Below are 25,435 nucleotides of genomic sequence, written 5' to 3'. Positions count from 1 at the left end.
TTCCTGTCTCAACCCTGACAGCACAGCCCTGTTACACTGTCAGCGCAACTTATATAACAGGCTTCAGGGGAAGGAATATTGATGCAGCTCTTCACAATCACAGAGTGCACAATTGCTGTGGATGTAAGTAACTTTTGTTACCATTCAGTGATCGAAAGAAATGGGGAGTTACAGGAAATGGTGTGTGTATAAGACTGAAAATACAATGCATATTATTTTAGAAAGCTGTAACCCATGTCAGCACAAACGAGGTATCATATGTTATAGCTGGGTAAGACAGAGACACTAAAGGGAAATTGCTGTTTCCCACAACTCATAGGTTCAAACAGTGACTGAGTTATGCATTTATTTGTACAATTGACTTTATGCTGTACAATTGACTACAGGAGATGTTACTAACGACCAGTCCCTTGGTCTTGGTCTTACTAGCGACCAGTCCCTTAGTATTGGTCTTACTAACGACCAGTCCCTTAGTCTTGGTCTTGGTCTTGGGCGAGGTCTTGCTAACGACCAGTCCCTTAGTCTATGTCTTACTAATGACCAGTCCCTTGACTTTGGTTGAGGTCTTAATAACAACCAGTCCCTTAGTCTTGGTCTTACTAACGACCAGTACCTTAGTCTTACTAACGACTAGTCCCTTGACCTTGGTTGAGGTCTTAACAATGACCAGTCCCTTAGTCTTACTAACGACCAGTCCCTTGGTCTTACTAATGACCAGTCCTTTGGTCTTACTAACGACCAGTCCCTTGGTCTTGGTCTTGGTCTTACTAACGACCAGTCCCTTGGTCTTGGTCTTGGTCTTACTAACGACCAGTCCCTTAGTCTTGGTCTTGGTCTTACTAACGACCAGCCCCTTAGTCTTGGTCTTGGTCTTACTAACGACCAGTCCCTTAGTCTTGGTCTTGGTCTTACTAACGACCAGCCCCTTAGTCTTGGTCTTGGTCTTACTAATGACCAGTCCCTTAGTCTTGGTCTTGGTCTTACTAACGACCAGCCCCTTGGTCTTGGTCTTACTAATGACCAGTCCCTTATTCTTGGTCTTGGTCTTACTAATGACCAGTCCCTTAGTCTTGGTCTTGGTCTTACTAATGACCAGTCCCTTGGTCTTGGTCTTGGTCTTACTAACGACCAGTCCCTTAGTCTTGGTCTTGGGTGAGGTCTAATACCATGATGACTAGACATTATAACTTTTTATATTCTGTATTTAGAGAGAATATATTAAGGGCCAGAAATGTAGAGAGCAAAACTGACAATGGGATGAGATTAGTTGAGATTTAGCAGCACAGCAAGGAAGGATTTAAAAAAAAAAATGTGTAAGATATGTATAAAAAAACAAAAACAAAAACATGAACCGGCTGTGCTGTAAATATTCATTTAAAACAGAAAGTAGTGCAGTTTGATTTTTTTTTTTTTGCCACAGCCACTTTCACGTTTTCATGAGACATTCAGTTGAACAAGGCAATCAAGAAGGCCCTTTGACAGGTACTAAGCAGTAAACTAATGCAACCATCAGACAGCAGGTCAGTTATGGGGATACTGTTTCTTTAACACTTGCTTAGAACAGCAAAACCAGGCTTCAATACCACTCTTTAACAAGGATGGCACTGCCACTCTTTAAGTAAAAAAACAGAGAGAGCGAGATAAATCACATTGACATTTTATATCCATCTTTATCCAAGCATTCCAAAAATACATTTCCAGGTCATGCAGGCAGCTGCTGCACAGAGACAGAAATAAAGAACGGAACAAACAGTAAATAAATAATAATAATTAAAAAAAAATGGAAATAAAATTATTACTTTACATTTCCTATTTTGTAAAAGGGTCATTCTACAGCAAAGCACCACTAAGTTACTGTGATACATATTGGATCATCCAGTTATACCCCAGACCAAGCATAACATGTTTTGATTATGTCAAATTCTTCAGCTGACAGTAGATATTATTTATTAAAAGAAGCAAATCAATACATAAATAAATAAACAAGCAAATAAATAACCAAGGAAAAACAAATGTTGTTAACGAGCAATGTGCAGGCTCTATTTCGTGATCCTTAACTGTAGAAAGACGCTTCTCTGAATGTATTCACTTCAAGGGCTAACACCACCAGTTCATTCTTTTTGTCACTGTGTATTATGAATTACTTTGGAAAGATATATCCAGACTTATACCTGTGAATGAAAAAAAAACAGGCTTTTAGAGAGCGATCCTAGAGACTTTGGTCAAGTTAACCCTACGGTATGCAGATGTACATTGAATTTAGACCCAGCACTCTCTCAGTCATAAGATAATACTTTCTATATTGATTAACAGACAGCCTACATGAAATAAGGCAATGTGCATTAGTAGACTGTACATGTACTGAGTGTATACAGAACTTTGTCTTGTATATTTACTGTATATACCATGTATATATAGAGAGAGAGTATAATGCATGGGGTAGTGTGTGATATGAGAACGTAATGCCCACTCGAGGGGTGGTGCTTGTGACACGTTATGGTATTCTAACCATTTCAAACCTGAGAGCAAATGGTGGCATAAACCTCCTGAGGAGTCTTTCATCTGCTGTCCTTACTATAAACACATCTGCAAACAAAGCTAAACAAATTTAACAAATAAATACATTCTCCTTCGGGTAAATTGTTGCAATTACCTCATACTCAAAATTCATTTCAAGATTATTTGCTTTTAATATTGAATTCCATTGCTAGATTATTATAATATTTATTTTGTTATTTTTTCTGTTACTCAATAATGCATACCAGTTTTACAAAGTGCATGCTTTCATTTTCTTTTTTTCTTTTCTAACTGGCAAGCTAAAAAAAACTTCACTGCCCCATTTTTTATCTTCAAATTGTACACAATCTTAAACCCAATAAAAATAGATAGATATGTATATATTTTTATATATTGAACCTGCTCTTAGAAAATATAAATAAATAAATAAATAAATACATAAGTAAATCAATCAAGTCAAATCACCACGTGGCACATCCGTTATACAACTGCCTCTAATGCACATGCTGTGGGTGCCAACACGATGTTGGCTTTTTAAATCTTTTTTTTCTTAACTTTAAAGCAACAAGTCTAAATATAATTGCTCATAGAAAATAATACCTGATGCTCTTTAAGTTGTTTTGTATTTGTTTAACCAGGGCACTCTTTAGTCAAGATAAGGTTAAACAGGCAAACAATATTATATATATATGTATATATATATATATATATATATATATATATATATATATATATATATATATATATATATATATATATTCCCCTACAGGCTAATGTGCAACTTTTGGTTTGGTACCATAGGTAAAATTTATGATTCTAGCCCACCAGAAACGGTTAATGTAAGGCGTTTTTTCATTTTTTTTTTTTTTTCAAATTTTACTGTTCATCTGGAGAAGTAATTATCCATGCTTCATGCTTGTGTTTCACTTTGTTATTTTTTTATGTTTCGTGTATTTTTTAACATCCCTTACATCATTTGGGGAAACAGAAACCAAATTCGAATTGAAAAGTTCAAGGAGAAATGGGGGTTTGGGAATAAACAAACAAACAAACGAACAATAATAAGTTGTAGACTCAAATTGATTTCCTCCTTTTCATAAGCCGGTGATTGTCCGCAAAGCTGTGGAGACCTGGGGAAACTGAACTAATGGGAGAGGGGAAAAGGCTATTTTTCAAGGTGGCCGGTGAGATTTCCTCGATCTTGTAGGAGACAGAGTGAAAGTACTGGGGGTTCAGCTGTGAGCTGAAGGAGTTCTGGTGGGAAAGCACCCCCCGGCTGGTAAACTCGTGGGACCGGTAGCACATGCAAGAGCAGACGGACTGGAGATCAGTCACCTCCGCTTTGTACCGCTGCCGCCCATGCTGCAAGTCTTCCTGGATGTGGATGATCATGCTGTTGCGGTTGCCGGCCAAGGATGCCCTCTCCTCGGCGTCCCGCCTCTCGTCTTCACTGTTCATGGTCAGGAAACGCAGGACCACGAGGTTGAGGAAGGCCCCAATGACTGTCAGCCCCACCAGGATGTACATGAAGCTGAAGGCCACGTACAGGGGCTTCTTCTGGAGGGCTTGCTTGTTCTGCAGGGCTACAAAATCCCCAAAGCCTATGGTAGTCAATGTAATGAAACAGTAGTAGTAGGACTGGAAGAAACTCCAGTCCTCGTAGTGGGAGAAAGCTGCAGCCCCGATGCAGAGGGTGCCAATGCAGGAGAAGAAGCCCACCGTCACCATGTTCTCCATGGACACGTCGGTACTCCGCATGCCGCAGCACTTCTTGATCCGCTTCAGGAGGCACTTCACGAAGGTGTTCATGCGTTCTCCAAGGCTCTGAAACATGACCAGAGTTAGGGGGATTCCCAGTACTGCGTAGAACATGCAGAACGCCTTCCCAGCATCTGTGCCAGGAGCAGCGTGCCCATAACCTGCAGGAAAACACAAAGACAAAAGCAATGAATAGGAGCTATTAGAAACTAGGGTTGGTTTTCTGTAGATTAAAAATAAAATTCCAATAGATTTTTTATAGGTTTTTAAAATGTGAGAAAGGTAAAAAAAAAAAAAAAAAAGTGAAGTTTTAATGATTACACCATTTGTTTGACGATAACTGTAATGGGCAGCTTTTTTAATTAGCATGTCATTGGCAATGAAGAAGTAGATGATCTGGGTTGGGGTAATTTTTCCATAGATTTTTATTCCTCTAAAATGTGTCACAGGCCATTCCTAGAAGTAGTTGCTCATCTATAGAAAAATGCTCAAATTCCATCTTTAAACAAAATGTTACATCTTGTTGCAGATTTATATCTTTAAAGCAGTGAGCCAGGCAGCCTTTACAAAAACAATTTACAGATGAATGCAGCTATACTGTACCTTTCAACATAATCCTACCACCCAACTGTTTACAAACATGTCCCCTCATTTAATTTCACTAAAGCATTTAAATTAAAAGCCTTTCATGCTTGCCAACATGAATTTGCAATAGGCCCCTGACAAGGAAATGAGACATCCCATTGATCTCATTATGACCTAAAAAATGACCAAGGTGTTCAATCAATCAGATCTTTTTCTTTTTCTTCCTAGCAAAGGGAGTGGGAACTAAGGGAATATTGATATAGGGAGCTGAGTCTAAGCCCAAGAAGCTTTTAGCTTAATTAGACCTTCTTTTCAGTGCTTTGGTTTGGACTGGCCCTATTCCAGTTCATAGAAATTTCCACAAAATGGACTCTGTCCTGGGCTGAAGTTGCTGAGCCTGCCAGACCAACCATCTTATTTTCCTGAACAACTTCCAATGAAAACGATGCTGAGATATTTACAATAAGAGCAAAATATAAATGTGTTGTATCATGCAAGTTGACAAATAGACCTTTCTATGGAATTTATTCTTAAAACTGCCCTGCACCATTTTTAAAGACCTCTTATTCAACTTAGCTCCACATAATGTGTCACTGTGCTTCTAAGCACTACTGAAGTACTAAACAATATTCTAGCAGTAGTTACATAGTACCAGTAGTATCTCCGCCCATTGACTCAAATGGAAAGGCAAAGGTTGGATGTGAACTGCAAAACTATAAGGTTCAATGAACGTCTTTCCCTGCCAGACCCACATATAGTCCATTTCATTACCATATGATGCAGTATAAAGCACCTCGCAGTAGGTGCTATCTTATCTTTTTATAGGAATTACATTAAACTTAAACTTAAACTTAAATTTAACATTGTAGCCAAAGAAAATAAGCTGTTCGCCTCACAGTAGCCCGAAAGACCAATTGCATGATAGGTAAGGGTTATTAGTATTTAGAAATAAACTTTATTATTAATAATTATTATTATTTAGTGTTTATAAATGTAGCTCGATTGTGTGTTTAATGGATGAAGGGTTACTAGTAGGTCTCAAGTTGTATTCTTTGCAGTGAAATTAAGTTTCTGTAACAGGAGGATTCGTTACATGTGTGGGTTATCACTGAATAATACTGAGGCAGACATAGAGAATTAGGTGTTGACACGCCACATAGCCGTGCAGATTTAATTCAGCACAAGTGCTCACGCTAGAGTATCAGCAATGCTAGCCCTAGTGTCAGATTTAATAAACAAAACAAAACAAAGCTAAAAATAAAAGTTTGCCACACAAATGGTGAGCGTTAGTCCCACTAAAAGAGACGTCCCATTCCAGGAATCTGCTATACTACGAAACCCTCTATAACTTAGTCTGGGATCAAATCCCCTAAACTGACCAAGTGTAGTCCCGGCATCCTCCTGGCGACCGGCCTCTTCCTGATGGCCTCGGCTGGGCAATGCCATCACGAGCATTGTCTTGGAGTGGAAGGGTTTCATGTAGTAGTTCTCTCCATGGAGCGGATGCTCTCCTCCTTGGGCGACTGCACCGCCATGCTACACAGAGGGGCACTTTGTTGACATCAAGGAGGAGAGCGTCCGCTCCGCAGGACAACTACTACACGAAACCCTTCCACTCCAAGACGGTGCAGTGAAATTAAGTTTCCTTTAGAAAAGGATGGATTATATATTTATTTATATTAATCTATCTATCTATCTATCTATCTAGACAATGTGTGTAGAGATGTCATGGTGAACGTTATGCTGACTGTTGCATTGTTCAAGCCAACCGGTGGGACGGTGGAAGTGTGATGATGTGGGGAGGGCAACCTTACTGCTCAGTGATACATTGACAAAGTCCTTGAGGCAACAGTTTTTCCGTTCCTGCAAGCCAACCCGGAAGTGTAGATTTTTCCAGCAGGACAATGCAAGACCACACAGTGCTAGGATTGTACGACTTCAGACCTGACCTGAGTCCAATAGAAAATCTGTGGGACCAAATGACCAGTGCCACCCACAGGAGACAACCGTGACCAGCCAACCTTCGCCAGCTGGCTGCAGCTGCACAGGAAGAGTGATCCAGAGGCTGATCAGGTCTATGCGTCAACACTGCCAGGATTGTGTTAATGCTCAGGGAGGTTATACCCGATACTAACTTTGTAATGTTTTCATTTTGACAGTGTGTCATGTTTCATACTGAAAACTTAGCATGATTCTTTGATCTGTATATTTGTTCACATTTTCTGTGATTTTGTTTGATATCTATGTTATGTAAAATATTTGATTAAATCTATTAGACCTAAGTGTTGCATGTCTTCTGCATCAGTGTATATATATATATATATATATATATATTGTGACGAATTGCACCACTCTCGGGTTCGTTGCCCCTTTAAAAACAGTGACCCAACACACAGAAATTGATTTTTTCTTGCGCGGTTGCGCTATTTTAATAAACAACAAAACAACAAATACAAAAAACAAACACCTAGCTCTTTATGAGCACTAACTACACAAACAGGAACTCCCTGACTAACACGGGACAGCTAAGCTGTTTCCCGTCTTTTCAAAAACCCCGGTTTAACACAGCACTTACGTTAATTCAATGGCTACTCGGAGACAGCACACCTCTCTGCCTCCTTCCACTCAGCAGCCCCGAGCAGACTGCCTGCTCTCTTTTTAAACCCCACACCTGGGTCTAATTCCCCAATAATGCCCAGGTGCGGATGGTCATTAATAAAACAATTAAACAATTAAATTCAAACAATAAACCAAAAAGTGCATTTTCCCATGTTTCTTTTGCAGGGAGGTTTTAACCCCCTCCCTGCTGTCTTTCACAACCTGCTTCCTTACAATATATATATATATATATATATATATATATATATATATATATATATATATATATATATATGTGTGTGTGTGTGTGTGTGTGTGTGTTAATCTTTAGTTTGGTTTACATACCTTTATGCTATTTTATGACTAAATGTTACATACTGCAATGAATCATGAGAGAAAAGAGAATACATACTGATAAATAATTTTATGCAGCTTTGCATTATTGACTGGAAAAACCTCTCCTGCCTATCTTCATATATATATATATATATATATATATATATATATATATATATATATATATATATATACACACACAGTATGCTTCCTAAGGTATAATGGATGACACAAGCTATATTTCTGATTTTTGCTTTTCAAATAACACAGTCAATTTGTACAGCCTCAGTAACCTCAATTCCATTATATGATTAATCGTTCTCTATAATATGTCTGGGTGGTGAGGGGCTGCTGCACTGGGGCACTCAGAGGGGCCCCGGGATATGTCTGAAAGTTTGGGAAAAATATGTATCAGTATGTAATCAGTATGTAATCATTTATTTGCGGGGCCCTCCACCTACATAGTTACCCTTTTCGTTGCTGAACTTTGTGTTTGTGTTGCACCTCTTTCCCTGCTGCAGTTCTGTGCATCTCTGACAGCAGGCTTGAGGTGATTAAAAACACACTATAAGTGAGTGACTGCCTGAACCACATAGCAGTAATCTTGATCGCCATTTACCGCCATTAAAAAGATACATAGCGTTTAGCTTGTTAGCTTGCGATTAAAAATAGTGTAGTGTTGAATGTAAAGATGCAGTAGTGCACAAAAGCGTAAGCAGAAGGACAAATTGTTGTTGGCTGCAAAGCTTCCTGAAATCAGTGGCTTCTTTCAAAGTGTCAGTGAGCCTGACAACGCAAGTGACGGATCAACACCTAATAATTTGACAGAGCAAGATAGTGGACATAGTACCGGCACTGCAATCAGTTTCACTGATAAACCTGAACAAGAACTGGAACTTGACACAGACATCAAAAAGTGGGGAATAAAGAGCTGGGCTGCCTCATCCATAATCAACAAAGAAACAGTTTGTGCTCCTGCTGACGAAGAACACCCCACAGACAGAGGTCATTTCCCTTTAGATAGATAAGTAGAAACATAGATAATACTACAATATTATCATTTTATTTACAGGCAGCCTGAGTGTTTTTTACCTTTTCTCAACAGTGAAACTCCGACAGTTTTTTTCAGATACCTTAACCATATGAAAGCAAATTTTGTGGCATTTAATTTGATATTTGATAAACATAGCAGCTACAAAGGAAAACAGTCCAAGTAATGCAAATCAGAGTTTTAAAACCATTGCATATATATATGCACATATATGCTCTAGTTCAAGTCACCCTGGATAAGGGTGTCTGCTAAGAAATAAATAATAATAATAATAATAATAATAATAATAATAATAATAATAATAATAATAATAATAATAATAATAAACTAATTTGCTTAATTAAAGAAAGAAGAGTTTAGCCTAATAATGCGTGTTACAGAATACCGGTAAGCAATTTCCATTATTTTCAGATAAAAAAAGGTTGTTCACTAATGCACTTAAAAAAAATATTTCACAAAGAACACATTTAACCACCTATACATAGCTAAATAAAATCCCAGTTGTTTGTCAAAATAAAATCATCAATGTAGTTAAAATACAAAAACGTACAGTAATACTCAGAGGTCAATTGTATTGTAGCGATCTCGGTTACCTCAGGCAGGCACATCATACAGGGGGAGGGCGGCGTGAACCTGGGACCTCTCGCACTAAAGCATAGCACCGATACCACTGTACAAAAGAGCCGGTGTCACAGGCTGATTCTCACCCCAGGTGAGTTCTGTCCTAGGCTAATTCTCACCCTGTCAGGCCAATTCTCACCCCACTACTCTTCTGGGAGGGTGAATATTAGCCCGGGCCAATTCTCACCCTAGAATTCTGTAATAAGCATAATCGTTTTCATTGTATGATAACTAATCTAAGCTAATCAGCAGTAGGGCATATATTTTTGAATGTACTGTAAATGATACAGGGAAAAAAGACTGATGTAGACAAAATAAGTAACGTTTATTGAAAAATAATAGTGAGAACAATAATAGAACAAAAATGTTTCATACACTACAAACCAATAATCTTGTTTAGAGCAAGTCTGGACAACATGTAGATTTAAATAATAAAGATAATAACTTTTTATTTGAAATGAAATATGGAGTGGATCACTTTCTTTCATTATAAGATGATCATATAAAAAGACGTATAGATATAGATATAGATATAGATATATAGTAGCGATCTCGGTTAAAGCAGGCAGGCGCATCACACAGGGTGAGGCAATCCACAAACAGGCGGAGGGCGGGTGCGAACCCGGGACCTCTCGCACTAAAGCATAGCGCCGATACCGCTGTACAAAAGAGCCGGCTAATTCCTAAATAATGGGAAAGCACTCTGCATATTCCATGCAATGACAGATCCATCCAAGAAGACTGCAAGTTCATTGATACAGAGGATATAAAAGGGATATCATATTCTAATGGAAATATGCAATACAAAGTTTAATACTGTCCATATATTAAATGTACTACTTATTAAAATATAACAATTTCAACATAACTATCAATAAAACAAATGACACACACACACATACAAAGGTGAATCTCACTCTGTGACTAAAATTAAGGATACTAAGTAAATTAAATTAAAATAATAAAAATAATAATTCTTAATTTAATTATCTTAACAAAAAGGTTAAATCACACTAAGGACACATATCCTCTTGTCTTTCTGATTGCTAAAATCTCACAAAACCTTCACAACCCTGGGGGTGAGAACTGGCCTGACAGGGTGAGGATTAGCCTAGGACAGAACTCACCCGGGGTGAGTTTTAGCCTAGGCTAATTCTCACGGGGGTGAGTTTCAGCCTGGGCTAATTCTCATGGGGATGAGTCTTAGCCTGGGCTAATTCTCACGGGGGTGAGTTTCAGCCTGGGCTAATTCTCACGGGGGTGAGTTTTAGCCTGGGCTAATTCTCACGGGGGTGAGTTTTACAGTGCCTTGCGAAAGTATTCGGCCCCCTTGAACTTTGCGACCTTTTGCCACATTTCAGGCTTCAAACATAAAGATATGAAACTGTAATTTTTTGTGAAGAATCAACAACAAGTGGGACACAATCATGAAGTGGAACGAAATTTATTGGATATTTCAAACTTTTTTAACAAATAAAAAACTGAAAAATTGGGCGTGCAAAATTATTCAGCCCCTTTACTTTCAGTGCAGCAAACTCTCTCCAGAAGTTCAGTGAGGATCTCTGAATGATCCAATGTTGACCTAAATGACTAATGATGATAAATAGAATCCACCTGTGTGTAATCAAGTCTCTGTATAAATGCACCTGCACTGTGATAGTCTCAGAGGTCCGTTTAAAGCGCAGAGAGCATCATGAAGAACAAGGAACACACCAGGCAGGTCCGAGATACTGCTGTGGAGAAGTTTAAAGCCGGATTTGGATACAAAAAGATTTCCCAAGCTTTAAACATCCCAAGGAGCACTGTGCAAGCGATAATATTGAAATGGAAGGAGTATCAGACCACTGCAAATCTACCAAGACCTGGCCGTCCCTCTAAACTTTCAGCTCATACAAGGAGAAGACTGATCAGAGATGCAGCCAAGAGGCCCATGATCACTCTGGATGAACTACAGAGATCTACAGCTGAGGTGGGAGACTCTGTCCATAGGACAACAATCAGTCGTATACTGCACAAATTTGGCCTTGATGGAAGAGTGGCAAGAAGAAAGCCATTTCTTAAAGATATCCATAAAAAGTGTCATTTACAGTTTGCCACAAGCCACCTGGGAGACACACCAAACATGTGGAAGAAGGTGCTCTGGTCAGATGAAACCAAAATCGAACTTTTTGGCAACAATGCAAAACGTTATGTTTGGCGTAAAAGCAACACAGCTCATCACCCTGAACACACCATCCCCACTGTCAAACATGGTGGTGGCAGCATCATGGTTTGGGCCTGCTTTTCTTCAGCAGGGACAGGGAAGATGGTTAAAATTGATGGGAAGATGGATGGAGCCAAATACAGGACCATTCTGGAAGAAAACCTGATGGAGTCTGCAAAAGACCTGAGACTGGGATGGAGATTTGTCTTCCAACAAGACAATGATCCAAAACATAAAGCAAAATCTACAATGGAATGGTTCACAAATAAACATATCCAGGTGTTAGAATGGCCAAGTCAAAGTCCAGACCTGAATCCAATCGAGAATCTGTGGAAAGAACTGAAAACTGCTGTTCACAAATGCTCTCCATCCAACCTCACTGAGCTCGAGCTGTTTTGCAAGGAGGAATGGGCAAAAATTTCAGTCTCTCGATGTGCAAAACTGATAGAGACATACCCCAAGCGACTTACAGCTGTAATCGCAGCAAAAGGTGGCGCTACAAAGTATTAACTTAAGGGGGCTGAATAATTTTGCACGCCCAATTTTTCAGTTTTTTATTTGTTAAAAAAGTTTGAAATATCCAATAAATTTCGTTCCACTTCATGATTGTGTCCCACTTGTTGTTGATTCTTCACATACAATTACAGTTTCATATCTTTATGTTTGAAGCCTGAAATGTGGCAAAAGGTCGCAAAGTTCAAGGGGGCCGAATACTTTCGCAAGGCACTGTAGCCTGGGCTAATTCTCACGGGGGTGAGTCTTAGCCTGGGCTAATTCTCACGGGGGTGAGTTTTAGCCTAGGCTAATTTTCACGGGCTCCATTGTAAGAAGTGTATATTGGGCTCATGTCTACGTCCGTTCTTTTTTGTTTTCTAAAACAATTTTTTTTTTTTAAAACATAGTATAACGTTAGAGCAATATACATTAAACCAGACAACAAAACTCTAACCCCCTGTTCTACCGCATTTAAGTTTTAAGCTTATATAAATAAAAATATATTGATTGACCCATCAAATAATTATTGATTGGTAAGAAATAATAAAAACAAGACCAAAAACAATTAAAGTTATTTTAGACACAGTTTATTTTAGTTTGGCATTTCTCAGTGCTGGCAAGATGCAGACTGCTTATTTAGTTAATATTGAAACATATTAATAGCTTCAAATTAGTCACATAAAAACATATTAAATCATAAGCATCAATTTGATTTTTAAATGAATGTTAAGGACAAAAGTTAGTATGAAAACATTTCTATAAAAACACATGTCTGCATCTCAAATTTAGACCATAGTACAAATGTATTCAATAGAACTCATAAGCGAAAACAACGTGTTCATGAATGCTGTAGTTTAATGCAAAAAGAGCCCCACAATAAGTTTATTTCAGTTATTCAGCATATCCATATTGAACATTGGTATAGGTACCTAATTTGATTTCATTTTTTATAAACTGAAATTCATAAAACAAATTATGATTATTATTATTAATAATAATAGTAATAATAATAATAATAATAATAATAATAATAATACTACATTTCTTCTTTGTAAATAATGTAAGATAATAATGCAAATTTTTCGATTATCTCAAAAACGTTTACTTGTCTTGCAAGTCTATTTTCAATTGACAGTACAGCCAATGCAGACAATCTCTCCTGTGACATTGGTGACCGTGGGTAATTCTTTATCAAAGACGGTCAGCACTAGCAACTTTGGAATTGTAGCAGTGCAACGTGGTGTCGCGGAATCCTCTGCTCACGTCTTTCCAAATCAGCTACTGTACCACTGAAACTGAGAGTTCACATCATCAGGTAAGTACGGAAGAGCCCTAGGGCCATGTGAGAAAATGAAAAGTTGAAATGTTGAGGTTTTTTCTTTTTTCTCGCATGGCCCTAGTGCTCTTCCATAAGGTAATAAGACGAGCAAGCAAAGTTATTTCTCTAAACCGTACCAAGGTAGTAAAAAAAAACATATAAAATAATCCAAACCACGGAAGCAAAACAAACGGCCCATTCTTAAACCATACAATACATATATATATATATATTGTGACGATCTGCGTTCCTATCCCCGGCTTTGCTTCAATCAGACACTTGACAACCAGATGCAAGGAAACGCTGTAGCGTATGTTTATTATTTACAGACTGAAAAAGAAAATAAAGAAAACAAAACCTAACCCAGTCTCGGGTCCTAACTAAACAAATCGTTCCCTACCTAATGACGGGGCAGGCTAAGCCTGTTACCTCGTCTCCAAAACCAAAATCGTAATCCAAATACCTTTCCAAAATGTCGTTAACCAGTTCTCACAATACAAATATTCTTTTGCCTTGTCTTTACTCTCCCACTCTCCAACTCAGCTCCTACCATCACCCTCACCAAAACACTCACCAAACAGACATTTTAAATGGTAACCAATTATATTATTAAACAATTTACAGGTCATGAAATTGGACAATTAATTTGACCTGGAGCCAGCCTTGACTCCAGTAGCTTCCACCTGGTCCTATTGTCCCCCAGGTATTGTCTCTGCATTTGTACCTTTCTTTTAACCAATCTCTCACAATATATATATATATATATATATATATATATATATATATATATATATATATATATACAGTGGCTCTCAAAAGTATTCACCCCCCTTGGACTTTCCCACATTTTATTGTGTTACAACATGGAATCAAAATGGATTTAATTAGGAGTTTTTGCCACTGATCAACACAAAAAAGTCCATAATGTCAAAGTGAAAAATAAAATCTACAAATTGTTCTAAATTTGTATTTGTAATTAATTTAGAACAATTTGTAGATTTTAATTTAATCCATTTTGATTCCATGTTGTAACACAATAAAATGTGGAAAAGTCCAAGGGGGGTGAATACTTTTGAGAGCAGTGTGGAGTAGTGGTTAGGGCTCTGGACTCTTAACCGGAGGGTCGTGGGTTCAGTCCCCCGAGGGGGACACTGCTGCTGTACCCTTGAGCAAGGTACTTTAACTAGATTGCTCCAGTAAAAACCCAACTGTATAAATAGGTAATTGTATGTAAAAATAATGTGATTTCTTGTAACAATTGTAAGTCGCCCCAGATAAGGGCATCTGCTAAGAAACAAATAATAATAATATAATTTTCTTCTTCTTTCTGACAAAGCTGTAGCTGTCTTTTTTGCTCTTTACGCTTTGCACAACCCGACTTGTTCTTTGATAGCGGATTCAACATATTGATATTTTTTTAAATACTGAATTTTTACCATCCGTTGGTTTGTATCACCAGAGATTTTCCTTTTGTATCACACATCTGCCCTATTGCCAGAGCTCCCGCTCTGCGTCCCGCCTCCAGATAGACAATCTGTTTGCTGTGCTTTGCGGATTTGTGTTTTGATTGACAGTACGCCAATACTACCTTGCTACAGTTTATTTTTGCACTCCTAGTAGATTAGATGGCACCTATATATTTTTGACATTTAGTCATTAAAGTGGGTTCAGAAAAAAAAAAAAAGAAATGGACTCAGGGCTGGGCCCAGGTGCAGTTGCGTGCAATGAATATTACATGTTGTGTTTTTTTATTATTTGCAGTGGTGAGGTTAGCAGAGATATTTCCATAGCTGAAATTTGATGTGGCTATATTGAAAGATGAAATGACTGAGTTGCAGATAACAAACAGCATATATATATATATATATATATATATATATATATATATATATATATATATATATATATATATATATATATATATATATATATATATTGTGAGCGTGCTTGCCACTCACTCGCAGGACGGCTAAGCCGTTTACCTGCCCCAAACCTTCACAGGTTTAAACTGTACCTCTTTCTCCTGACTGCTCAGAAGCAGAGCACCTCTCCTGCTTCCTTCTACTCAGCAGCCCGGAGCATTCTGGCTTCACTCCTTAAATACCCTGCACCTGGTCCTAATTTAATAACAACCACCAGGTGCAGGGGATAATTAAACAATAAAAAATTAACCAATTTAATTTAACAATAAACAAATACAATTAAACTAAAACCAGTGTGCATTTTCACCTGTTTTATGTGCAGGGAGGTTTTAACCCCCTCCCTGCTGTCTCACATACCCCTCCTCTTGTCTTTTCAAGACACAGGCCACGAGACGGCCACCTCCTCCCTTAAAACCCAACCACCCAACCTCAAGCCCATCAATGTCCTTTTCCTCCCTTTTCCACGGGCAGACTTGAGGGTGGATCTGTCCACATCCTGGCCCCGCCAGGTAAGGACCGCGCACCGGCGACAAGGGGACCCAACGGTTCGACAGGGGCAACCAGAGCGTAGGCCGGGGCACTGGAGGACGCAGCAGTGGACAGAGATCTTCCCCTGGGAACCGGCGCAGCGATGTCCGATCACCCAGGGGAAGCGAAGCAGCGAACAGGGGGAGCGACAGCGACGTCTGGCAGCAGCCCAGCGACGTCTGGGTGCTTGGGGAGAGCGGAGCAGGGAACCAGGGGCAGAGCTGTGGCCAGTGTTGCAGACTCCTGGGCTCTAGGCCCAGCACAGGGAGGTCCAGGAAAATCGGCAGGGTGTCCAGGAGCAAGGGGTGAGGGACTGGACGCAGCGGTGCCGAACTGGACTGTAGGGGTGGTGGTCGGGGCTGTGGTGGAGGTATGCTTTTCACCTCCTCCCCTCTGGGCTTCGGAAGCGGCGGCTCCTCCCCTCTGGGCTCTGGCAGCGGCAGCTCCTCCCCTCTGGGCTCTGGCAGCGGCGGCTCCTCCCCTCTGGGCTCTGGCAGCGGCGGCTCCTCCCCTCTGGGCTCTGGCAGCGGCGACGGCAGCGGACCCTCGGGAGGCGACGGCAGCGGACCCTCGGGAGGCGACGGCAGCGGACCCTCGGGAGGCGACGGCGCTCCGCTAGCCTGCTCCCCTCCTTGGAGCAGCAGCTCCAATTATGTTGGCTTCCTTCTTTTCAATGGAGCCAACCCCATCTCTCTGGATGTAGGTGAACCCAGTGGCACTGGAGCTACCGGTGTTGCTGCTGACGCTTGGGCCGGCGCATAGGGACGTCCGGCCCAGTTGTGCCCATACTCCTCGCAGCGACCACACCAGTCACCCGGTAGCCCCTCTGGGCATGCCCGCCAGCGATGGTCCTCGTTCCCGCACCAGGAGCACCACGGGAACAAGCTGGCTGGGTCCTCCAGCAGTTGCTGATGCAGCTTCTGCTTGCTCTTCTTGTCCATTTTTTTGTTTTTTAAAAAAACCTGCACTTCTGCTCTGAGTCTCTTGGGGCGCTGCCCCACTTCTGGTACCACTTGTGAGCGTGCTTGCCACTCACTCGCAGGACGGCTAAGCCGTTTACCTGCCCCAAACCTTCACAGGTTTAAACTGTACCTCTTTCTCCTGACTGCTCAGAAGCAGAGCACCTCTCCTGCTTCCTTCTACTCAGCAGCCCGGAGCATTCTGGCTTCACTCCTTAAATACCCTGCACCTGGTCCTAATTTAATAACAACCACCAGGTGCAGGGGATAATTAAACAATAAAAAATTAACCAATTTAATTTAACAATAAACAAATACAATTAAACTAAAACCAGTGTGCATTTTCACCTGTTTTCTGCGCAGGGAGGTTTTAACCCCCTCCCTGCTGTCTCACAATATATATCCCCAAAGAGGAGATGGTGGGTAGATTCTGGTGTTTATAGGAAAGGAATCAAGATGTAGGTGCTTGTCATCATTGATGAAGACTCTTCTTTGCATCCCTCACAGCAATGCAAGCAGTGACAGAATGTTTCAGTATGGTTCAGAAGATTGTGACGGACTTGGATAACTTCACCGTATGTGCTTTGTTGTCATGCAACATCAACTATAGTGGACCTGTTTACAAAGATTGCTTGTCTACCAAAGTATTGACTGCTGCCAAATCTGCCACCTATGTTTACAACCAGAGCCACAGGGGCCAATTTGATTGCGAAGCATGTCATGGTTGTTCTATTTGCTATGCTTCCCTTTAAAAAAAACAATTCGATGAAGCACTATATCACATTCTATCATTCCACCAAACTAATACAATTGAATATATTTTTAACTTGTATGACTTTGTCTTCTGACCTTATTTGTTTAAAAAAGATTTCAGTTCACAAAATCTCCAGTGTAGGCCTGTTTCAGATCTATGAGCTATTCACCACACTGTCTCCCTTATTATGAAAGCTCGTGTTCACAGGTATGCATACCTACGATCGTCCATTGTATTGTAACGACCCAGGGTCAACAGTTCAATGGCAGCAGGTGTTCAGGGACGTCAGCGACAGGAGATTCACTGCCAATCAGGGTCTCAGCTTGCTGTGCAAGTGGCACTAAGTTGCAACCATTAGGGGATCGAAAGCGGCAAGCTGTGTCTGCTTGGGATTAGTGGCTGGTGCAATGGGGGCGTGCCCTGGACATGGGGATAAAAAGCGGGCTGCTGCGGCTGCCGAGATTGAGAGACAAGCTGGAGTGAAAGAAAGAGCGCAGAAGAAACAGCCAAGGAGAGCACAAGAAAAGTGGGACTACAGAAACAAGGAATCAGAAACTGCACTTGGTGGCTGTAGCACATGGCCAAAACTGTGTTTTTGGACTTTCTTTTCTTGTCTTTTATTTGTCACAGTCTGGGTAGCACTACGCTGCTCAGCTGTATTTGTACCACTGGCTGGTAAAGCAGCTCACTTAACCTGCCCAGTGTAGAGTCCCGGCTTAAAAAAACGTGACTTCGAGAACCTGCAAATCCTGTGTGAGCCTCCTTCATTTTCCAGCAAACACTGTATTTTTGTTACTGTTATCACAGATTTCACAGTGTAATATGTAGTTCCCCGTGAAAATTCTAATTTCTGAAAGAATATTGTAAATATACATATTTTTATCACAAAATAAATACAGAAAATGTTTGCCTTACTGACGGAATGTATTAACCTGGCAGTGGTTTAGCTTGCTTCAGCGTAATAATTCTACTGAAGATCGCTCTGTCCAGTACAAAAAGGGGGCATTTCACGTGTCTGGTGTTATTTTTATTTTGTTTTATAATTCACTGATGGTGAAAACAGAATGTTTTTAAAAAGGTGGACATAAAAGATTAAATATTCTACAATTTAGCATTTACTTGTTTTTCAGGCAAGTATTTACATATTTAAGAACATTTGTTGTATTAACTCTAGAGAACATTATCAATTTTGAAATTGACAACACATTCTTTTTTTTGCTTCAATACATAGTATGTTTAATCATGAAATATCTTGAAATACCTATTTTTACAATGGAAAAATACCTCTCTATCTATAAATCAACAGTGTTTAAACCACAACCTCTTCCTCCATATTCAGACACATCTGACTGATTCTATAGATTTTATACACATTTTACTTAACCTCTGTGTTGCCAGTGACTTTTTTTTTTAAGATCTGAAAACGTACAATCTAGTGTTAATGTTAAATTTTACATAAAGGCTTTATGTGTACAAGTGGCATTTTCAAATCCTGTATACTAGTGTATGCCTCTGTCTGTACAACCAGTTGTGTCTGAACAGCACAGTACATTGTTTCAAGAGCAAATTAAGCAGCACTCCAAGGTGAACTCAGTGTTTAGAACGAACCTCTAATAATACAGTAGTGCTTAGACATCCAGCCTATGGGTCTGATATGGGATGTTTCAATTAGATGCAAAACTGCCCACTATCAACTAGACTTGTATATCTCTTGTTAAAACATGAAAGCTGTCCCTTTAAAAAAAAAAAAAAAAAGAAATAATGTTGTTAATGTTTTATAGGCAGGTAGAAAATACTTAAAAAATAGCAGATCTACATTTGAAAGCATTGTAAAGAACAACTTTATTTCCATTATCTATTCTGGCTTATGCATAGACAGAAAAAAATCAGATAAATGCATCCTTACCAGTACAGGGACATGCGGTTACTCGTATTTTCAGAGAAATTACCTTTGAGACGTGTTAGTCGGCAGATATTAAATAAATCCAAACACACCTCGTACTACCGCTGTGGTAGCTGGTATATGTATTTCTTTGTCAAGTTTAATCAGAGAGACCACCTTACCCAGGATTACAATCTCACAATTCACTGCAGAGATGACACATTTCTAAAGAAAACTAAGATAAATAAATGTTAACTTTAGTGAAGTTCAGGGCGCGTGAGCCAGGGCTTCGCTTCTTCATAGTTTCATCATTAACTCCCTATTTAAACCCAGTCACAGCTCAACTCTTTCTCTTGCGTTTTGCTTTTTCCTCCTCCTCCTCCTCAGTTCTTTGTATCGGTCCCCTCTGAGGGGATAGTGAGTCTCACTTCCCCGACCTAGAGTTCCAGTAACTCTGCAAGTTCTTCATGTCGTCAGAGGGGACCACCGGCCACACTATTCTTTCGCAGCTCATGCGCTATACCTTGCCTCAAGAAAGAAGGCTGTTTTACTTCCCTCTTTATCCTCCTGGGATGTGGCCCTCATACTCTTAGTGCTCAAGTCCCATAACTAACAATTATTTGTGTTATTTCAGATTCTTTCTTCCTTATGTCAAGGTTTCGTATGAGCCGTTCCGCCCTCTGAGGGTCGAACCCGGTCGGTAACCAGGACCCAGTCACGAGGCAACGCCTATAACGACTCTCCGGGAAGTCAGAGGACTGTGTTTTCAGGGGCCCGCAGGCCATTAGGGCTAGCCTCGACTCCATAGGGAAGGCTCTCTCGGCTGGAGTCCAGCCCGTTCTTTTCTCTATCCCTTGTCTAGAGACCGAGCCTCCAATTCTAAGTTGCAAAAACACTCCCTTCCTCTGACAGCCCTGGCTCCTGCCCCGTGAAAAGAAAGCTAAGATAAATAATCACTTATACTTAGTTGGATCACGACAGGTTCTATATTAAATAAGACTGCCAGCTTGCTATTGATTGATACTCAATAACTGTCTAAAGAAGGGAAACCGAGGGCTGTGTTGTTTTGTGCTTGTGCTGTAATAAAAGATGTTTAGTATGCAACTCTATCTAACACACACATCACGTCCCAACATATATAATCACCACCAGGAGGAGAAATGAAGCATCATCTTGTGAGGGTAAGACTGAGTAAGGATTTTGACACAGGTTCATTCATTATGCATTTTCTTTCTTTATGTTACAAAACCAAAATGTTAGTGTTCAAAACTTTAAATAAACCATTTTGAAACTCTTGTTGATTCTTGTTAGTACTGTACATATTTAGTTTTTCTTTACAAAAAAAATAAATAAAATAAAACTAGGCTTTGAATATATTGTGATTGTAGTTTGAAATATTAGTCACTGTGACAGGTTTAGGTATCTGGGGTGTCAGCACTGGGGTATTGCACCTTGAAAGGAATTGGCTCTGCATGATTGTTCCAATTGCCTCTTAATTTATTTTTCTATGCCACCCACAATATGCGTTTAATGTCAGCAGTTGCTGTAGTCATTTGTCATTTTCATTGTACCACCCACTTATTCTTTTGGCATTGGTAGGTAGCTCGACAGCGTTACAATGTATTGTATTTGATTTCACATTTTAAAGCTAGCAGTCAAAAAATATTCTAAATCTGTTGACACTGACAACCAGTTCAGCTCACCATTTGCCTGTTTTCCCCAAATAATTATCAAACTATAGTATCTGTAATCTGGTCAATGTTGATGGTCAGTTTTGTGTGATAATACTGCACTTAAAACATGAAGAGATATGTGTAGCGGATGCTTCAAAGCAAGGGAGAGGATTAAAAACAAGCTCAAATTCAGATTAATAACATTCTTATTTATTTATATGTCAAAACTCCGATGACCCCAGCCCCCTGGTATTAATAACACAAACTGCAATATTAACCTGCTGCCTGGAAGGATTCAACTCGGTCTCTGAACTGTTATTGGATAATATATTCCTCTGGGTGCAAAGAAACAGAGGAGCTGAGTAAGCAGCCCACTTCATGTTTTGATGCAGGTGTACCTCTGAGCTCAGCAAGGACAGAGCGAGGGTTCTGCATCTTTGAAATATCTATGTACTGTGTGTCTTCTACATTTTCATAATGCAGTATGTCATGTTTAACTATATTATATTCTAGCACAGTATGTGTGTTCTGTTTGATTCTCTTGTTGTTAGATCATTCTTGTATTTTCCCTGCCACTGTTCAATGAAACTTCAAGTCATAAGACATGCCCTGACCACATTAATATATGGAGTATAAAAAAACAAGTCTCTGCTTAAAAAAACATGTGTTCAGTGTCTCACCTAGTAAAAACACCACAGCTTGGAGCGCCAGGTGCGTCCTGCACATCTTTGCCTCCTGAGTTTTATTAATAACTATTTCATAGTTCAGTAATTCTGCTAAAGTCCATGTTTTTTTCTGTATCTAAGTGAGAGGGATGGTTTCCTGTTGAATAATACATGGATTGTATTTCCACCAGTGAAGTATTCATTTTTTAGATCTTGACAGATGAAATCTTTAGTGAAAAGCCTTTTGAAACTTGTCTCAAGGAGAAATGTCCTTATCTCAATGCAAACCATCTCCCATTACATGTATCCATATTTGTTGTTATATTAAATGATTTATTGTATGTATTCTATTTCAGGGCACATCTGCCCCACTGTGTCACACACAGATGTTAAGAACGAGTATTGTAGTTTTAACATCTGGGAATCGTAACGGCAGTACATAGTAGCTAAAGTACCTGTATTTCATGTTTACTAAACGTTTACTGCATCGGTTTGTAATGTATTGGCAGCTGAGCCCATTGAATTGAATGGAGAGACCAGGGCTGGACATGAACTGCTGACCTCACGGTTCGACGACGAAACTCTTACCATTCCCCTAAAGAGCAAGCTCAGTAGTTGAGAGGTAAGTGCATGCTGATGTCATTGTTTTTACCTCAGAAGATCCATTCCAGGTTATGCAAGTTGCTACACTGGACTGTTTGCAATGCAGTGAGATAAATCCTATTAGACACGGCTGATGAAAATGTATCTCTTTGGTGTCCGTTATTCGGAAGTGATTAAGGATTGCTAGATAGATAGCTGGACTCCATTGAGTGTGCCCGCGGGACACATAATCTACACAAGACCAATGGATAAACCCTCCAACAGCAGCAAATTAAAATGTCCCCCCAGGAAGATAACCTCAAAACCTCAGCTACAAACTAAACAGCAACAATAATCAACTGTTGGATGTTGAGGATTGTTTGTAACCCGACCTCCAAACTAAATACATTTCCCTGTTCTATTTATAGTGCATCCTTATTGAGCTGTTCCCCAGCAAAGTCCTTTCCATTCCTCTACAAGTGCATTCACAGGGGCTTTGTGTGTGTGTTTTTTTAGGTTTAAGCCTTTCCCTTCCAGGTAACCAGGTAAAACCATTTTGTTGATAACTTCTGACAAAAAATGGTTTTCAGTTATTTTAATGCAGCATAATTTATCTTAATTAACAAATTGACAACATGACGTAATATTATATGACATTTGGGATCTCTCTGTAATTTGCTTTTATTAGTTTAGATAAACAAATGTTTATAAATGTAGCCTGTCACTGAGCTAAATGACTGTTCTGAAGTCAAAGTCAATGACAGTCTCCCTCACTAGATTGTGAATCCCCACTCTTTAGACTGTTATCTCCTCATGCACTCCATGTTCTTGGAAGTTATTGGTTAAGTGAAATTACCCCTTTGGTATTTTATTCTAATCCAGTAGAGAAAGTGATTTTCACAACAGGTATTTCAACTTTATTTGCTTTAATCATATTCACAGTTGTTTGTTTTTAAAATGCTAGTCTGGATTGAAATACACACAAACCCATGAAATAGGACATCAAATATACATGATATACATTATATTACAATACAAACATAAATAAGTAAAACACATTGAATCAGCTTTCAGCTACTGTAAAAGCAAGACCTACTTCATATCCATGAAACTAATAATGTATTGAAGGATGCAAAGCTGATTAAATAACAGATTTGTTTTTGGGCACAGGGCCGCCTTAAAAAATAATATTTAAAAATAACAACAATAGTTCTTGCGTAGGGTTTTTCACTTCTTGCAGTGTGCAGATTGCTTCATTTCATTCCCCTCATGCCTGCTATGTATAAATACCGTGCTGCAGAATTCTGTCCTGAGTGCCTGGTTCCTGCCCTCTGCTCCAGCCGCAGCCTCCAAATGCTCGTATATCAAGCACACTGTGATGAGGCTGGCAAGCCTGACACACTATCTCAGAGAGAGGCTTTGCTTTATAGACCCCTTAAAGACCATCCTTCTTCTCCATCAGCATTTAATAACAGCTTCCCAGGGGCCATAATGCTTAAAGATCCGTAATTGAATGATATTATTAACGGTATCATCATCTGTGTTGTCTATTTAATTAACTTGAAGATAAACAAGGCCCTTAGACTTATTAGACACATTATTTATCACCTGATGCAAGTAACTCTTGATGAAAGAACTTAAACCAAGTTTGCTTCTAGTAATTTAACAAACATATCCCGATGCATAAAAAGAACGTCCCGATATTTACCGATAGGAAAAAAAATCATTTATTCTGCACAGCGTGTGGTTTTAGTGAAACCACACGCTGTGCTCTTTGTGCGGCTGACACACCTGCTGATCACTAACTTATACAAAGAGAAGAACGCTTCATTATGTCTATTTTTACTGTCATGATGATTGTGTCGTGTTGAGTTGGAGGGGGATATGTCTATTATATGATAATGAGTGTTTTTTCATATAACGTCTATTATATGATAATGAGTGTTTTTTTCCCATTTGTATGATGCGTATGACCCCCCCACCGCCGGAGACGAGCATCCCGCTGAACAGTTTCCAAATGTTGGCAAGTATGGTACCTTACCAGCCACAGTACACCTCTATAGCTGACAAACAATACAATCTTACCGAATGTATTACTAGAGTATACAGTTGAGTCACAAAAAAACAAATCTGAAAAAAGAGAACTGCCAAACCTTTTATACATCTAGATGTTAGTAAAAAATCTGACTGGTTCTGTACTTTAGTATTAACAATGCCAGCCGCTTAGGAGAAACTGTTTTGATATTATTCAACAGACACAGATTTGACATATACTTGCCTTGAAGGCTTCAGTTATTAGCAATGGCAAATCAAACCAGAGCTTCTTTAAGTGTACAGGTTGTGACAAAGGCTGTAAAATAAATGTTCTGTACAAATTGACAAAAATGTATCAACATGAAATAAGAGAGCCTTTAAATAGCCTATCCCGATACAGCAGGCTGTGTTTTTGAAGCGGCACTGGTTTAACAATATAGGAGCATATTCCTGACAAGGTTAAAATACAATCTGTTAGTGGCGCTGCATGCAGGTGTGCTCTCCAGCTGCTTAGTGCATTCGATACATATGAACCAATGTCATGTGAACCCATGAACATGGAAGCTCATGTAAATGTATGCAGTCTCTGCAACATGCAGGGGCATTCACATTGTGCAATTTCCACTGAATTTTACTGAGGCCTTTGAACTCTGAAAGCGGAGCTGTTTCAATCTCTTATTTTTAGTGCCCGATTACCTGAAAACCCCAGAATCATTATGCAGGGATCGATTCTTGGGTTCACTCAGTGTGTTTCCCTCCTTTGATTCAGGTCTCAGAGAGTACTGCTGCTCCCAGCTTTTTTTTATGTTTTATAATTTAGTCACTTTGTCATTTTTTTTAAACATACAATATAATACAGACAAACTGAAAAAAACTGTCAAAAAGCATGCCTCACTGCTGCAGAAAGAGCATTCCTAGCAATGCATATTATCATGCTACCCCTGATAAGAGTAT

General features: G+C 39.5%; 1 protein-coding gene across 1 annotated transcript in view; it reads right to left on the bottom strand.

The window, feature by feature from the left end:
* Positions 1-3,284: 3,284 nt before the first annotated feature.
* LOC117400694 (potassium channel subfamily K member 9) overlaps positions 3,285-25,435 on the bottom strand; it is an 81,101-nt gene continuing 58,950 nt past the window's right edge. Inside the window, exon 2 of the mRNA XM_034000973.3 lies at positions 3,285-4,436. Coding sequence (XP_033856864.1) covers positions 3,592-4,436 — 845 coding nt within the window. The 3' untranslated portion in view covers positions 3,285-3,591. The remainder of the gene's footprint in view (positions 4,437-25,435) is intronic.

Source organism: Acipenser ruthenus, chromosome 4 (assembly GCF_902713425.1).
Source record: "Acipenser ruthenus chromosome 4, fAciRut3.2 maternal haplotype, whole genome shotgun sequence".
NCBI classification, from domain to species: domain Eukaryota; kingdom Metazoa; phylum Chordata; class Actinopteri; order Acipenseriformes; family Acipenseridae; genus Acipenser; species Acipenser ruthenus.
This window is presented reverse-complemented; position numbering and strand designations above follow the sequence as displayed.